The 17,510-nt window shown below is 43.9% G+C and overlaps 1 protein-coding gene across 1 annotated transcript in view; it reads right to left on the bottom strand.

Moving 5' to 3' along the window:
- GRIN2A (glutamate ionotropic receptor NMDA type subunit 2A) overlaps positions 1-17,510 on the bottom strand; it is a 369,848-nt gene that overhangs the window by 107,101 nt on the left and 245,237 nt on the right. The window contains exon 5 of the mRNA XM_034670381.1: positions 7,205-7,319. Coding sequence (XP_034526272.1) covers positions 7,205-7,319 — 115 coding nt within the window. The remainder of the gene's footprint in view (positions 1-7,204; positions 7,320-17,510) is intronic.

Here is a 17,510-nt window from a genome sequence, read left to right as displayed (position 1 = left end):
GGTCAGGCAGACCTCCACTCACATCCTGCTTCCTTCACCTACTAACTGGGGGGATCTGAAACCGGTCAGTAACCTGATTTTCTGTTTGTGAGGCAGGAATCAGAATGCCTTCCTGAGATGAGCTGCTGAAACAACAAAATGAGATCATGCACGTAAAACTGTCACCAGAGGTCTTGGTGCAGAGTAGCTCTTAATGATGGTGCCTGAAGTCTGAAGTCATCATGACCAATGATTGTACAGAGACCCTTCTGGGCACCAGAAATGAAGTCCTGTGGCAGAACTAAAGAAACATGAACGGAACTGACCTCTTCCCAGATGGGGCTCGTGGTCTAAGTGAAGATAAATACGCAAGCGAACAACGACAATGCAAAGTGTTAACACTCCTAGGAGTTAGTATACAGGTCTGTAGCACTGAGGTGGGAAAGGACCAAACCCACTTGAGATTTTCCAGGAAGGGTGTCCTTGGAAAAATGGGAAAAAAGCTCAAAGGAACAGGAACATCAGGGAGCAGAGCATGAGCCGATGACAGCCAAATATGAGGGCATGGGGGGTACTGGGAGGGTAAGAATGAAGACGTCTATGCTGGGACACAGAAGAATGAGCATATTTGAGAGGGGGAGCTGATGATTTTGGCTTTAGACAAGAGGAAGCTGGAAGTCTGTGGGGTCTCCACGTGCGGGTGTTCTGCAAGCAAGTGTGGATGTCGGGAAGTCTGGGCTCGTGCAACGGATCTGGGAGCCATCCTGTATGGAAGGCAGCTGACACCAAGGGCACCAATGAGAACGCAAACAGACTGGGAGGAGGATTCGGGGACAGAGGCATCACAGTACAGGAGCGGGACTCTTGGTTTGGAAAGACAGGATGGGTCTCTCTCATGTCTTCTGGGGCATCGCTACCGTCCTTAATTACTGCTTCTCTAGAAAACAAGAGGATTACTTTACTTTAATATGCATGGGTTTTGTCTTATTTATGCTTGAGGTCAAAAAATTCAAAACTGCTTTCACAATCTTTCTTTGACTGTCTTTCTTTGACTTTCTTTCTAAATCTAGCTCCATTTTAAAGCTAGTCTGTCTGTATATGTACGTGTGTGCATGCATATACACATGTATATTTTCATTTTAAAGCTAGTGTAACCCAAAAATGTAAATAGAATTATTCCCAAAGCATTTTTTTTTCCAGGTAGCTAATGAGAAAATGATTCAACTTGGAGAAATCCAGTCTATACTCAAACCCCAACTCTGAAGGCCCTATCCTCTTGGAGACTACCCCAACGGGCTGAAGTTCATCCTTCTCACCCCAGCAAAGGCTTGGTGACAGGCCTCTTGAGGAACAGGAGGGCTTCCTACTCATCCTTCGATAAGCCCCAGTGCCTGACAGAATGGTGGCCACAGAGTGGGTGCCCAGGGAGTACTGGGTGTACTGGCCTGGGCTGCCAATTGACTTGTGCCTTTTCAAACATCTCTGGGAGGCCTTGCTCCAAGAACCACCACGCTCCAGGGCAAAGCAAAACCACGGGAGAAAAGGAGAGGCAAAGAGCATGGGAGCCCTGATTTGCAAGAGGAAGCCTGCTTAGCACCGAGTTCTATGTCTGCTGGACACAAGCGGGCATTGGTCACGGCGCTAGAATAATCCACGCCAGCCACACGCTAGGGCCCGGCAGAAAGCAAAGTCCCGTCCAAGGGCTTGTCACAATTTCCAAGATTCTCTCATTACACGCTGCTTCTCCCAGGGACGCCACTGGGTGACCTCAGAGTTAGAAGGAAGTCACCTTTGAGCCCCAGAGTAACAGCTCCCCCCTTCCACAGGCGGTCCCCTCTGATGACCCTCTGTACCCTGTATGCTGCCGGCGGGCAGGTGTAAGGGTAACATGACTGGTACTTACCTGCTCCGCGGCTTCCTCTTCCTTGAAATAGAAGCACAAGGAATTATTTCTGAAGAACTGGATCCCCTGAGTGCCAAGAGAATAGACCAACTACAGGAAGCGTTTGTACATTCTAAGCTCAATTCGGTGGTAATTCCCTGAGCTGCCTTTTTGAGAAATTGTTGTATTTCAACAGGAATTTGAAGGAGGACACACAAAATATTAAAAGGGCATTTTCTGTAGCTGGAAACGGAGGATATCAAGGGCAGTTTTCTTTTCCGCAACATTATCACCTGTGCGGCAGTGCCCTCCCTGTAAACAGGCTCCCTGGCAAATGAGCTAGATCCGAAAGCAGCACTGAAAATTCACAGGCATGAGCCAAGTCTGACCCAGCACTGGTGAAATCCAACCAAGGAGAACGATTTCACAGCTCCAGAGCAATCCTCAGGTCGTGTAACTTCAAACGGATGAAAAATAACCCCAAAATAAAATGACATAAGGCAGAAAAGGCCCACGTTCCCTATCTCCTATTAAGAATAGGGAAAAAGTAATTTGCATGTTGGCTTTCCATTTGTAAAAGGAAAGAAAACCCAGAACTTGAAGGATGGATAAAAGAAAGTGCAGGGACAGGAAAGCATTATAGGTAAAAAATAAAACAAAAAAAACCCCCACATGTTCAGTGTCCCAGATGCACGACAGAGCCCAGCTCATTGATGGAGATGTGGGCCACAGGGTATACCAGATGTCAGTTAACTAGAATCCAGTGCTTTCCTCAAGCATCACAAAAAACACAGACTCCCACCCCACCCTCTTGCACACGCAGACTAGAATCCAAGTCCCGTGAGTACAGAAATTATTTTTTGGTCTCTCTTGCTCACAGATTCCAAGCATCAAGAACAGTGCCTGGCACTTAGTCGGTACTGAATAAATATTTGTTGGATGAATGAATGAATGAAGTGTGACTCAGTGCTTGGGTGCACCACCTAGAGGAGAGGTAGAGTTAAGTGTTCCATAAACAACGGTTATGGTTGATACAACCAGCACTTGTGTCCGGGAGTTAAATACGAAAACTCAGTAAATGCTGGCAGTTAATTGTGCTGCATATCTCAATTTGAAGGGTTTCAAAATTTCTTTTGAACTAAGGTACAATGACATGCAATAAAATACACAGATCTTGGGTGATAGTGTGACACATGTGACAAATGTTCAAGATAGGAAACATTGTCATAACTCTAGAAAGCTCCCTGCATCCCTTTCCTATTGACTGCCTCCCTTCACAAAAGCAACCATTTTTCTTGTCTCTAACTCCATAGACTGGCTCTGCCTCTTCTTGAATGTCACAGAAATGGAATTATACAGTATATTCCTCTACGTTTGGCTTCTTTTGTTCAACGTAACATTTTGGCAATTCATCCATGTTCTAGGTATTACCAGTTCATTCCTTATTAATGAGTAGCATTCCACTTTATGAATATACCATAACTTATTTATCCATTCTTTGTTGATGAACACTGGCATTCCTTCTGATGTTTAGCTCTGATGAATAAAGTTGCGATGAACATTCTTATACGAATATTACTTTTGAGGGTATATGTTTGCATTTCTTCACAGCAAATACCCAGGAGTGTAACTGCTGCGTTGGAAGGTTTGTGTATGTTTTTCGCTTTATGAGAAACTGTCTAACACTTTTCCACAGTGGTTGTAATTTTACATTCCCACCGGCGATATAGAAGAGATTCAGTTGCTCCGTAACCTTACCAGCACTTGGTATTGTCAGTCTTTTTCATTTTAGCCCTTCTGTTGGTGTGAAGTGATACATCATTACAGTTTTAGTTTGCATGTCTCTGATGGTCAACGATGGTAAGCATGTTTTCACTTACTTAGTGGCCATTTGAGTAACATACTTTCAAGCGTGAGTAACATTTTATCAAGCCTGTAACTTGATTTCCACTTTTGTGTGCTTTTTTTTTAAATTTTTGATTTGTAGGAGTTCTTTATATATTCTGGATATGAGCCCTTTGGGATATACATAGCGAGTAAATATTTTTTTCCCCAAACTATGGCTTGCCTTATTCATTTTCTAACAGTGTCTGTAATGAGAAAAATTTTAAATTTTTAAAATTTTTATGGAGTCCCGTCTATCTATTTATTTTTTTATTTGAGAGAGAGAGAGAGCACGCGTATGTGCATATGTGTGTGGGAGAGAGAGAGAGGGAGGATGGAGAGGGAGAAGCATGCACCCTTCTGAGCAGACAGCTCAACGTGGGGCTCAATCTCAGGATCTTCAGATCATGACTTGAGCCAAAGGCAGATACTTAACTGACTGAGCCATCCAGGCACCCCCAGTTTCTTATTTTTATTGTACACTAAATGCCTTTTGCATTCTGCTTTCTCGGATCACAACAGTATCCTCCTAAATTTTCTTCTAAAAAGTTCACAGTTTTAGCTTTTATTTAGGTCTGAAATTTAAGTACTTTTTATGTATAATGTGAGCTATGGGTCCAGGTATTTTTCTTCTATATGGATATCTGCCTGATCAAGCGACATTTATTAGAAAGACTTTCCTTTCAGGGCACTTGGGTGGCTTAGTCAGTTGTATCCAACTCTTGATTTTGGCTCAGGTCGTGATCTCGGCGTTGTGAGATCAAGCCCCGCATAGGGCTCCACACTCAGTGTGGAGTCTGCTTGAGATCCTCTCCCTCTTCCTGAATCCCTCCCCTGACTCATGCCCAAGCTGTCTAAATAAATAAATCTTTAAAAAAAAGACTTTCCTTTCCCCCACGGTCATAATTCTTCATCAAAAAGCAACTGAATGCACATTTGTGGATTTATTTCACCATTTCATCACTATATGAGATGTCAGTTATACGATTTTCACAGATAACCTTTATCAGATTGAGAAACCTCCTTCCTTTATCATGAATGGATATATTGGATTTTGTCAAATGCTTTTTCTGCATCTATTGAGATGACCATACAATTTTCTCCTTTATTATATCGATATGGTAAGTTACACTGATTTATTTTTTGAATGTTAAACCAATCTTGCATCCCTAGGATAAACACCATTTATCCATGATGTATTATTTTTTTTATTATATTGCTGGATTATGATTACTAATATATTGAAACACTGTGTAGATTGGTGTTATTTCTTTTTATTTTTTTATTTTTTTTTAAAGATTTTATTTATTTATTTGATGGAGAGAGAGACAGCCAGCGAGAGAGGGAACACAGGCAGGGGGAGTGGGAGAGGGTGATGTAGGCTCCCAGCAGAGGAGCCTGATGTGGGGCTCGATCCCAGGACTCTGGGATCACGCCGTGAGCCGAAGGCAGATGCTTAACGACTGAGCCACTCAGGTGCCCCGGTGTTATTTCTTTTTAAAATGTCTGATGGAACACACAGCCAAGCCATTTAGGTCAGGAGTTTTTCTTGGTTTTGAAATGGGAAAGATTTTAGCTATAAATTCAATTTCTTAGCAAGTTTAGAGCTTAGAAACTTAGAGACTTCAGACTATTTCTTTTTTAGGTCAGTTTTGGAAATTTGTGGGTTTTTTTTTCCCAAAAAACATTCCCATTTTATCTACATTGTGCACTTTGTTGGCATATGTTATTCATCATTTTTAATCAGTTTAATGTCTGCAGGATCTGTGATGTCCGTGGTGATGTTCCCTCTTGCATTTTTAGTATTTTTTTATTAGTATTTGTGTTTTCTCTGTTTTGGGTGATCACTCTTGCTAGAAATTACAAATCTCATTAATCTTTTCAAAGAACTACCTTTTGGCTTTGTTGATTTTCTCTACGTTTTGTGTTCTACTTTGATTTTTACTCTTACATTTGTGATTTTCTTCCTTCTATTTCATTTGGGTTTACTTTGCTCTTCATTTTCTAGCTTCTCAATGTAGAAGCTTAAATCACCGACTTTACACTTCCCTTGTTCTTATAACTATAAGCATTTAAAGCTATAAACTTCTCCCTTAGTACATCTTCCATTTCATTCTTCAACTTTGGTACGCTCTGTTTGCATTGTCATTTCATTCAAAATATACGCTAACGTCCTTCGATTTCTTCTTTGACTCATGGGCTCTTCAGAGGTATTATCTAATTTCCAAACACGTTGGGGATTCTCTCGATCTGTTTTTATTATCAGGTTTTATTTTAACACTGTGTGGTCAAAGAATGCATTCTACATTATTTCAATCCTTCGAAATATATCAAGGCTTGTTTTATGCTCCAGAATGCAGTCTACTTGGGTGACTTTTAAGTATGCTTGAAGGAAAGTGTTTCTTTTGTAGCTGTTGGGGGCAGCAGGCCAAGTCTTCCGAAGCCTTCTCTTCATCTTCCCTTCTAGGAATCCATCACGGACCCCCCAAAGTCAATGCTCCTGTTTGCGCAGTACTTTCTTCTGATCTTGGTTCATTATAGTACGGCTCCCGCGCCACATCCTGCATCTTCCTCCACCTAGGATCCCTCAAGCCTCCATCTGATGTGCAAAGTGAAGAGAAACCTCAAACTGCTTGAGGCAGTTTAGAAGCCATGCCTTGCTTGTCAAGAAAGACAAGATAATGACCCAGGCTCCGTGCGATATCTGTTGTTCTCCTCTTTATGTGATTCTGTGGTGAGTAATTTGGGATTTGGTGGGAGAGAAGGCAAGTGGGCAGAAATTGGCATCGTTCGAGTGGGGTCATTTGTAAATCCCCCCCATGACATCTTCCCAGTCCGACTCAGGACGCGGCTTGAGTGGGGCATGTGATGATTTTTTCCCCTGCAGAGTTATGCTTTATACCTTTTAATAGTTAATATATAAGTACTAGAAGATGTGCTTTACAAGAAATAGAACCTGCCTCTCCAACCTGTGATTTACAGAACTGATAACCGACGTCCTGGAAATGAGTTGATTTAAAGTAAAAGACTATGTAAATACAGAGGTTCATCTATCTGACAAAATGTGTAGTAAATAGGGTATTTAATATGGGGTCGAGGCAAACTGGCGTGATTGCTGCAATATAGTAAACATTTGTTATTGCAACAATGTGAACCAAACTTTAGTCTTTAAATTACTTATCCTAAGTCCTTCAAGAACCCTTCCTAATGAGACTAGAGACGCTCACATAAAGAACAGCACACAATTATCACAGTTCACCCAGAGAAAGCATTCCAGCTACACCTTACGATATCTTGTCCACCTCGTTCCCAGAAAAGTCTACTCCTGGTTGTGGGATGAGATCTAGAGTAGCTCAGCAGGAAATGTGTCAGGAAAAGGAGTAAGTCGAGCCCTTCCATTGCCTGTGTTTTCATTCCCCCCGTCCCCCTACTGCATTCAACATGCAGAAGGATGCTCACCTTTTCCCATTCTCGGTCCTTGTTCAGCACAATCACCACCAGCCTGGGGTGCACCTGATAGCCTTCCTCAGTAAAGGACAAGTCTTTGCCATCCCATGTCACATTGACCATAAATCTAGAGAGAGGAAGAGAGAAAGACAAGTTCTTAGGGAGGAAGGAAAGAGGTCAGATGAGTGGACAGCACCATCTGTGTAACACTCAGAAGGTGGAGACTTACATGGCCATCACCACCCATGACAAGTGGCCTTTATCTGTGGGAGTATTAGTACCCATGCAGACACTGCTAACTGGCCAGGCGCTCATTCCCATGAGCTGTAGTCACTCTCAGAATCCCCCATCCTATATAGATGTGAGTAATTGACTGTCATTAGCACATGGGATGGAACCTTTCTATCCTGCCACACTCTAAAGCATGTTCTATGATGTTTTAACAAGCTTCCCTAAAGGAAGCTGCTGGCTCATTAACCATATGGTATGCAACTTCAAAGAAATGGTATCCCATCTATTCATTACTCATCCCATTAATACTTATTAAACGCTTGCTACGTGCCAGGACTCAGCTACTTGGCTGAGGATAAATGAGGAAACAGATATGATCCCTCTCCTCATGAAGCTTATAGTCTAAAGGGGAGGATAGGCATTAATTAATTACAGATCTATGACAAATGTTATAATAGTGAGGTGGGTTTGCTATGTGGAAGTGAAATAGGGGTCAAGCAAGGCTTCCATGAGGAAATGCAGCTTCATTGGAAGGGTGAGTCAGCATTAACTATGTTAAAAAAAAAAAAAGACATAAGCAAACTCTAGGCATAAAGCGCAGCACGTGCAAAGGCCCTGTGGCAGTACACACAAACTGCAAACCAGTGAGACCAAAGCAGAGAGAGACAGAAAAATGTGGGATGTGGTGTGGCTGAGAAGGTGAATAGGTGAGATAGTGCAAAGCTTTTCAGGCCATGTTAAAGAGTTTTGTCTTTGCCTTAAAACGGTAGGAACACACTGAAAGTTTTGTTGTTGTTGTTATTCAGTTAGCCACTGTATAGTGCATCATTAGTTTTTGATGTTCTGTTCAATGATTCATTAGTTGGGTATAACACCCAGTGCTCATCACAACATGTGACCTCCTTAATACCCATCACCTGGCTACCCAATTCCCCTAGCCCTTGAGCCCTCTGAAACCCTCAGATTATTTCCCAGAGTCCATAGTCTCTCATGGTTCATCTCCCTCTCCGATTTCTCCTCCTTCAGTTTTCCCTCCCTTCCCCTATGGTCTTCCACGCTATTCCTTATGTTGCACATATGAGTGAAACCATATGATGACTGTCTTTCTCTGCTTCACTTATTTCACTTAGCATAATCCCCTCCAGTTCCATCCATGTCGATGCAAATGGTGGGTATTCATCCTTTCTGATGGCTGAGTCATATTCCATTGTATATATAGACCACATCTTCTTTATCCATTCATCTGTCGAAGGGCATCTCGGCTCCTTCCACAGTTTGGCTATTGTGACCACCGCTGCTATGAACATGGGGTGCATGTGCCCCTTCTTTTCATTACAGCTGTATCTTTGGGGTAAATACCCAGTAGTGCAATTGCTGGGTCATACGGTAGCTCTATTTTTAACATCTTGAGGAACCTCCATACTGTTTTCCAGAGGGCTGCACCAGCTTGCATTCCCACCAACAATGTAAGAGGATTCCCCTTTCTCCACATCCTCACCAACATTTGTTGCTTCCTGTTTTGCTAATTTTTTGCCATTAAACTGGTATAAGGTGGTATCTCATCGTGGTTTTGGTTTGTATTTGCCTGATGGCTAGTGATGTTGACCACTCTCTCACACCATACACAAAGATAAACTCAAAATGGATGAAAGACCTCAATGTGAGACAGGAATCCATCAAAATCCTAGAGGAGAACATAGGCAGTAACCTCTCTGACATCAGCCACAGCAACTTCTTTCAAGACCCGTCTCCAAAGGCAAGGGAAACAAAAGCAAAAATAAACTTGTGGGACTTCATCAAGATAAAAAGCTTCTGCACAGCAAAAGAAACAGTCAACAAAACTAAGAGACAACCCACGGAATGGGAGAAGGTATTTGCAAATGACATTACAGATAAAGGGTTGGTATCTAAGATCTATGAAGAACGTCTCAAACTCAACACCCAAAAAACAAATAATACAGTCAAAAAATGGGCAGAAGAAATGAACAGACACTTCTCCAAAGAAGACATAAAAATGGCTAACAGACACTGAAGGTTTTAATCAAGGAGGTGATACAGTCAGACTTCTCTTGTAGAATATGACTTGAAGCTGTGTAGAGAATGGGTTGAAGGGACCGGAGTGGATACAGGCGGGTACAGTGTGCTTATTATCCAGGTCAGAGCTGATGTTGGCTTGGGCTCTGTTGTGGCCCCAACAAAGGAGGAGGAGGAGGAGTGTGAGTTGCCACAAATAGGACCAAGGGGAGAATATTTAGCAGGTATTCAGTGACGAAGGTTGGGGAGAGAGAAGCAACAAGGACAACGCCTCAGCATCTGCCTTATATAACATCCGCGTGCTCAACCACTGTCCTAGCACTTTCATTGCACTGGACGTCTGTCTGCCTTATGCTCATCTTACCTCCACCATTATTCAAAGCCACCTTGCCTGTAGGCAGGCTGGACGCGGACGGGGAAGGAGACAAGGCGGAGCTCACCTCTCAGGGTTTGGGTGGGTGGATCCCCAGGAGTCCACATCCCCTTGTAGCTTGAGAAAAAGGTGATATTGTTGCAGACTTCCAAGGGAACATACTGCTTAACAGATACTCGATTAATGGAGTATGGTGGGTTCAAATATTCGGAGATGCCCAGAGAGACAGGGCATCTCGAGGCCATGGCATTTTCTTGCTTTATAGTGCTTTAACTCCAAAACCAGCTGAAGAAGTAAAATATTAAGGAGAAATAGAGTACAAAAAATTCAAAAACGAGACACTGTCCTAACTGGTCACATGTCTGCCCCTGGGCCACACAGTGCAGGCTGTGTCGTGTGGAGGGAGAATCAGGTCTCCCAGGACAAGGTAAAGAAAGTGGGGAAAAGGCAAAGACCAAATATTGTGTATCCACTCAATGAACTATTTGGGTTTTTAAAAATCATGTTTTTGATGACAAATTAATGGAGAGGAGAAAATGCTCACTCTTTCATATTAAACAAGCAGAAGAGGATAAAACAGGGCTTGTCTAAGCATAGAGAGATTATAGGTACCTTGTATTTTCTTTTGTGTATCTTTGTGTTCTGCAGATAGTGTCTGTTAAAAAAACAGAAAAAATAAACCACGGCAATTCTAGAAGGAGCAAAGAGTAATCACTCTTCTATTTGGTGCACGTGAGATATCTGTGATGATTTCCTAGTAGGATATATTGTTGATTCTCCAACTATTTGCTCATGTCTATTACGTGTCAGGCCCTATGGGGAGTCCTAGATATGGAAATAAAACCCACAGTGCCTGTCCGGCCTCCTCCCCATGTGTTCACCAGCCAGTAACACAGGCACGTAAACAATGCCAGCCCGGAGAATGCCACTCATGCGGGGGGGGCACAGTGAGTGGGAGAAGTGAGTGCAGAGGAAGGCCCCTCACTCAACCTAAGGGATTGGGAAGGGGCTTCCTGGAATCTTGAAGAGTGAAAGAGTTGAGAAGAGGTGGGAGAGGGATGCCTGGGTGGCTCTGTCGGTTAAGCATCCAACTGTTGATCTCAGCTCGGGTCTTGATCTCAGGGTCATGAGTTCAAGCCCCGCTTTGGGTTCAGTGCTGACCATGAATCCTACTTAAAAAAAAGAGGAGGGGCACCTGGGTGGCACAGCGGTTAAGCGTCTGCCTTCGGCTCAGGGCGTGATCCCGGTTATGGGATCGAGCCCCACATCAGGCTCCTCTGCTATGAGCCTGCTTCTTCCTCTCCCACTCCCCCTGCTTGTGTTCCCTCTCTCGCTGGCTGTCTCTATCTCTGTCGAATAAATAAATAAAATCTTATAAAAAAAAAAAGAGGAGAAGGAGAAAAGAATTTGGAGCAAAGGCATCACCTTGAGAAAAGAAGAGTCAGCAAAGGCTGGCAGCGTGACCCATGCGGGGAAAACAGGAACTAGCTTAATAAGCTAAGGGGCAGTGGGGTTTCTCTGGAGAGGATCCCTGAAGCCAGATCCTAAAGGACCTTGAATGCCACCCTAAAGCACCTGGATTTTGTTCAGAAGGCTGGGGAGGTCCATGAAAGGTTTTAAATAGAGGAATGATGCACAGATTTCCACTTCATTTTTGTTTATGGCTAAAAACCTTCATTAATTAGGGGTGGGTCTAAATTAAGTGGTTTATATTTTTCCAATTGACTTCTGATTTTGTTCCCCATGGTTATTTTTAGCCCTATTACATTGTCTGGCACACTGTAGGGCTGGAGTTCATGTTTGGTGGTTGAGTATGTTAAAAGATCATCACCAGAAGTGCCATCCATCCATCCATGTCTACATCCATCTGTCCATCCTTCTGTCCATCCATTCACCATCCATCCACCCACACCCACCCAATAGATATATTTGTGTACCTACTACATGCCATGACCTGTGCCAAAAACTGTGGTAGGAAAAAAGATAAAGTAAACAAACATATTTCTGCAATACATAACTGCAGTCAAGAATACCAAGTGTAAAATTCAAGTTACGTATTAATTAGGCTGGTGAAGAGCATAAGGAATCAAGTGGCTGGTTCTATTGCAGAGGCAGAGCTGGCACCAGGAAATAAAGTGCAAGGAAGAGCAAGGGCTGGCCGGGTGAATGGCCAGGGGTGAGGGGTGGCGACACACTGCGGGGAGGAAACTACCAAGCCAATGGCACAGCACCATAGAACAGGATTGAAGACTGTTCATGGATCTCCACGTAAGCACTGCAGACCAAGTCCACCAGCAGCAAGGGGTCTTTACCGGAGTTGGGAGGAAATCGGTTATCAAGTCTCCGTATTCGCTGCCCCAAACTTAGAGGTTTTTAATTTATTATTCTGGTTGATGCTGTTGAACCAAAATAGCTACCAAGCCAGGTTTTGATGTGTCCAACACTTCGGGATGGACGGAGCTCAGGATGGATCGACCCAATGACCCAAAGGTGGATGAACTGAAAATTCCAGTCAATTATCAAGAGGTTCAGAAATGTCCTGTTTGTTGTTGTTTTGGAAAAGGCAGAGCAGAGAGCAAATGCTTTGGTTTTGACCTAGACGTGCGGCCCTGGCGGGAACCACTCGCAGGGTTACACAAGGTGTGACCGGAACATCACAGTCATCATTGACTCAAAGGACGAGCGCGTACTACTGAGCATGCAGATCTTTTGATTGGCCAGCTGAATTTACTCAAACCTCCCTCTTCTCTAATTCCCCATCTCTACTTCCTCTACTCATTCCCTTTTCTCCCATCTTGTGCTGAAATCAGATGGAATGATCCGGGTGATGATTTAAACCGGATCACACCTCTTTGGATTACATGGAAACCACTACATGGACGTTCTCATGCTCCGTAGTTTTCCGTGTTCTTTTAAGATTCAATATTCTGGACCGATGAGTCTGTATACTCAACATTAATATTGTTTTATTGTTTTTCCTTTTGTTTTTTTTTTTTAATTAACAGTCTTCAGTCCCTTGGGTGTGTATGGGGGGGGTGACCCTCTAACAGAATTTTTTGCTGAACAGTAATTTCATTACGAAGTTGGCAGGATGCAAGCACCTATTACCTTCAATTCCCCCACCTAGTTTCTAGGAAAGACGATCCATATTTTCTCAGACTTTCTTTCCATTTAAACTAGCTCCAGAGCAAAATTCTTTACGTAGGAAAATCCCATTACACACCCCATTGCTTGGTCCCGATTAACACCTGCTGGGTACTTGTATTAAACAGTAAAATCTTATCACTGCTTTGTTTATCTCTCAAAAATGGATTATAAACTTTTAGTGACCAGATGAAATATTAGGACTTCCGGCGGCGGCTAAGCTTCAAATTACATCTTCAATATTTCCATCAGGAGCAATAAATACAGGAAAGCATACTGGCAAAATACAGCCGGGTGGGGGTACCAGGGGGTTTGCAGAGGGTCCACTTCTGTGTTATCATCAACCACTGATGGCCAAGCCAAGTAGTTGGGTTGGGTTTTTTTGTTTTGCTTTTTGTTTTTTTTTTTTTTACGGTCCGTGACATACACAACACTAAACTAGAAAATATGCAAATTATGTGACATACACACGTACAAATTTCCTCTGGTATCTACTTAGGTGTATGACGCTAAGTCCAGATGAAAGAAATGCTTGTCTACTGTTTGCATTCTGTGCCCTATGAATGGTTGACATGAGGGGATCAGAAAGAACACTGAAAAACAGAAAGGCCATTTTTCCTATATTATGACTGCCAAGAAATTAGGGCTGAATCCTCAAGTTCTCTCCAGACCTGCCCGGTCTAGTATAATAGGCACCAATTCCCATGGCTAGTGGGCACCTGCAGTGTGGGGAGTCTGGATAGAGACGTGACATAAGGGCAGAATACACACCGGGTCTGGAGACTCCGCAGAAAAAAATCATGTAAAAAGATCTCATGAATCATTTTATATTGATTTCGTGTTGAAATATTTTAGACACCTTGGGTGAAATAAGACATACTATTAAAATTAATGTCATCTGCTTCTTTTTACTTGTTCAATGTGCTGCCAGAAAGTTTACGATTATACGAGGCTTGCGTTCTACTGCTACTGGACAGCTCTTCTAGACCATTGTTGGTTTTGGGTTTGTTTTTTTTTTTTAACCAGTAGACGGTATGCATCATGACGGCAGGGACCTGTTCCACCTTTAGTATCATATTTCTAGTGCCAAACACAGTGCCTGGCACATCGCTGGGGCTGATGAGTAAAACAATGAATTGCTATTTCTAAATTGTTGGACAACAGAACAGGGATCAAAAGCCTGGCTCTGTCCTCCCAAAACTGTGTCATGTTGGGCAGTGTATTTAAAACTCTCTGAGCCTTCATTTCTTTCCTTGTAAAAAATGGATCAGGTTCAACAATGTGAATTAGCCAAGACAGTCTCACGTGGTTTCAGCTCACCGTTACCTAACTCCTGGGTTTAGGGGTAGCATTAAGGACGGTGCCCTTAAAATGCCCAGCACTATGCCTGGTTTAGTCACCTAATAAATAGTAGCTAAGATTTACAGACATTTCCTATGCACTTTTTTTTTTTTTTTTTTACTACTTTTCCACCCTGTCATATTTTCTAACACCCCATCCCAGACGCAATCTGGTCTTTTTAAAGCCATGCTTCTCATGGCTTTGAACAGGGGTCCTTCTGTCCTCCTGTCAAAAGCCAACCATATACGGGCTGCTGAAGTTCCTTGAACTCTCACTTAAAATGTCTCATTCCTTCTGATTTCTATTTTCTCTCTTTCGTCTTTATGGTCATAAGTCTCCCTTAACTTTCAAAATCTGATTATCTGAAATGTTCTCGAGACATATTTATTATTCACCATTTCCCTTCAGACTAATTCTCTTACTGTCTCACAAATGCCACTATAACCCATTTAATGTTTCTCGATTTTTGGTTAATTTCCCATCTGCTTCGCCATTTCCCACATTCCCCCCTGGGGTTTTTTATCCCCCAAATCACACTCTGCCTGAAATGCCTCCTCGAACTGCTTTTGGGTGTCACCCTTCTTTGTCTGTCATATAATTTACATGTTTCTGAAAACAGTGCCTGTTCTCTTAAGCTTCTTTTCCCTCCTCGGGACACTCTCATTCTTTGAAAACATTTTTTTTTGCTCTCTGCAGCATTCTCGTGGTGGTTTGGAATCCCTCCAACTGTGATGCGTGTCTGAGCGCTGCCCCCCCCATCTTCCATGAACTGTTCCCTGAATGGGCATCAACCCTCTGCCCTCTCTAGGCCACACGCGTGGTGCCTCCACCCACTCCCAAGCCGTGCACGGGCCCTTCCCCGAACGCACGTGTGCATTGCTTCATTCCAGCAAGCCTCCAGCTGACCCTATTCCCCTCTTTGCCCCGGAGCTCGATTTCACAGGCTCATTGGTGCTTTCCCATTTCCCCCGAACAATTACCAAAGGCATGACCCCAGAGCTAAGACTTAAATGTCAGGACAGACATGCAATCACTCCAACACACAGATCGCCATAGTACAGGCCAGCAGCATCCAGAACGGGCTCAGAAACCAGAGCATAAAGAACAAGAAGGGGACAAAAAATAAAAAAACTATCTTTAAAAAAAAACAAACAGGAAGTATTTACTCTTTCAACTCAAATTCTCTTGTGGCCCATTACAAAAATAATAATGTCACTTGCCCTGACTGGGCAACAATGAATTTTTAAAAATTAGAACAGGAGATGGTAAGTTCCCTAAAGGCAGGCATCTTAGTCTTGATCACTGAGCTTTAAAACACCTAGAAGAGTGTAGCTTGCAGCATGAGCTTAAAAGTATGTGTTGGGTAAAAGAATGAATGAATGGGCAGACACAGGCCTTCAGGACGTTGTTCATTCAAAGCTCATGTCCCGTGCCACAGCCTGACCGAGGCGAGTCTGTGAGACAGCTGTTTTGTTTGGAAGCAGCCTGAGTTAGACTGCTGTGCTGTTGCTTTCAATCACAGGTAAGTCTCCTAAATTCTCAGAGCATCTGTCTCCCCTTCTGTAACAGCGAGGTTGTAACAGCCACGCCACTGTGCAATTACAGGGACGAACTGAGATGGCACGTAATAAGGTAAGATGTGCGCTGTGGCCATCAGAGTGTTTGGCACATAATAAGTGATGGGGGCAGGAGTAATAGGAGTTGTCATGGTTTCACATGGTCATCTTTTCTCCTCTGAAAATCTGAGATTAAATGGCTTTCATCTTTCAGACCCTGGAGGGCTATTTTGGTTGCTAATCCCAGTCCTCCAAGGGAGGCGGTGCGCTCGCATGGGCCCCTACCCCCAGGAACCAGGAGTCTGACTGTTCAGAGCCCACAGTGCCCCCAGGCCAGGCTATGGTGCAAGGACGATGAGCCAGCTGCCAGCCTTCCCTTCACACCGCCTGGGCTCCCCATCTCTATTTGGTGGGCACATCTGAGCCGAAGGTGGCTTTCTGGGGACTAGCCCCACATGCTGTCTTTTGTAATACAACCTTGAAGTCTAAAACCGTAGTAAGTTAGGGCAAAGTTTTCTCCATGAATAGGACCACTCTCCCGTCCCCATTGCCAGAGAGCATCCCTGAACCATTCGGCCAAGGTTTCCATTGGGAGCGGGACATACAGAGCAGGACTGAAGAAGCATGCCCTAATTATATTTTATCAGGACTTGTCAGAAGCCCCGAGGGTCCATGAATAAAGTGGGTCTCAGCATCCCACGTGTGCTCTTTCTGCTTGTGTGTGTGGTTCTCTCGGGAACCTGGGGCGCGTTCTGGAAATTCGTGAAATTCTGGGTAGTATTTTATACCGCCACTGGAGTAGCACCAAACATATCACCATTAACCTCTAATGGTTCTGCCTCACCTTACCATTTGGAACCGGCTGGCCCGGGGGCTCATGAAGCCGTCCTGTGTGATGAGCACCTATTCCAAGAAAACCAAAGGGGGGGTACAGGGAACAAAACCAGGTCATGGGACAAGCAGTTTCCATGAGCTCACCTGACCACCTGTGTCTACGCAACCCAGCTCTTCAGGATCTTAAATGGGCAGATGTACACGGAAGCTGCCCCCTCACCGTCCCCAACATCCCCCCCCCACACACACACTATGCAGAATGAGATGAGGTGAATCAATTCAAACTGTGATTGTATCCAAGAATTTCTGGGTACCCCTCACCCGGGAATACAGGCCCCACAAGGACAGGGCATTTGTCTCTTGTTCTCAGCTGCACCCCATTCCAGAACCGGGAACCGTTCCTGGCATAAAGCAGAGGCTCATTACCTACTTACTGAGGGGTGAAAGGCCCCGGTTCCGTCATATTTTCTCACTCCCTGACAATGAGCCCTCCTTTATCTTTCTGTCCAGTGGGCGTCTGCTAGTGCTCAGTGGGTCCCTGGGGTGACCCGATGAGGGAACTCGAAGGCAGAGGAGAAAGGTCGGGGGTGAGGGGGAAGCCCTTGGGCCTCTATAGTCCCGCCTCTGCTTGAATCACTAACACTCTGCACTCCCTTATACACTATTATTGGAAAAACATTCTACTGCTCATATCAGTCAATGAAACCAACAAGCCAGGAAACAATTAAGGAGCTGCTCCTCGACACTGCAGCACACGAAGACCCTGGCCGCAGACCGAGATCTTGCTCCCCCCCCCCCCCGGGGT

The sequence above is a fragment of the Ailuropoda melanoleuca genome, chromosome 10 (assembly GCF_002007445.2).
Source record: "Ailuropoda melanoleuca isolate Jingjing chromosome 10, ASM200744v2, whole genome shotgun sequence".
NCBI lineage: Eukaryota > Metazoa > Chordata > Mammalia > Carnivora > Ursidae > Ailuropoda > Ailuropoda melanoleuca.
This window is presented reverse-complemented; position numbering and strand designations above follow the sequence as displayed.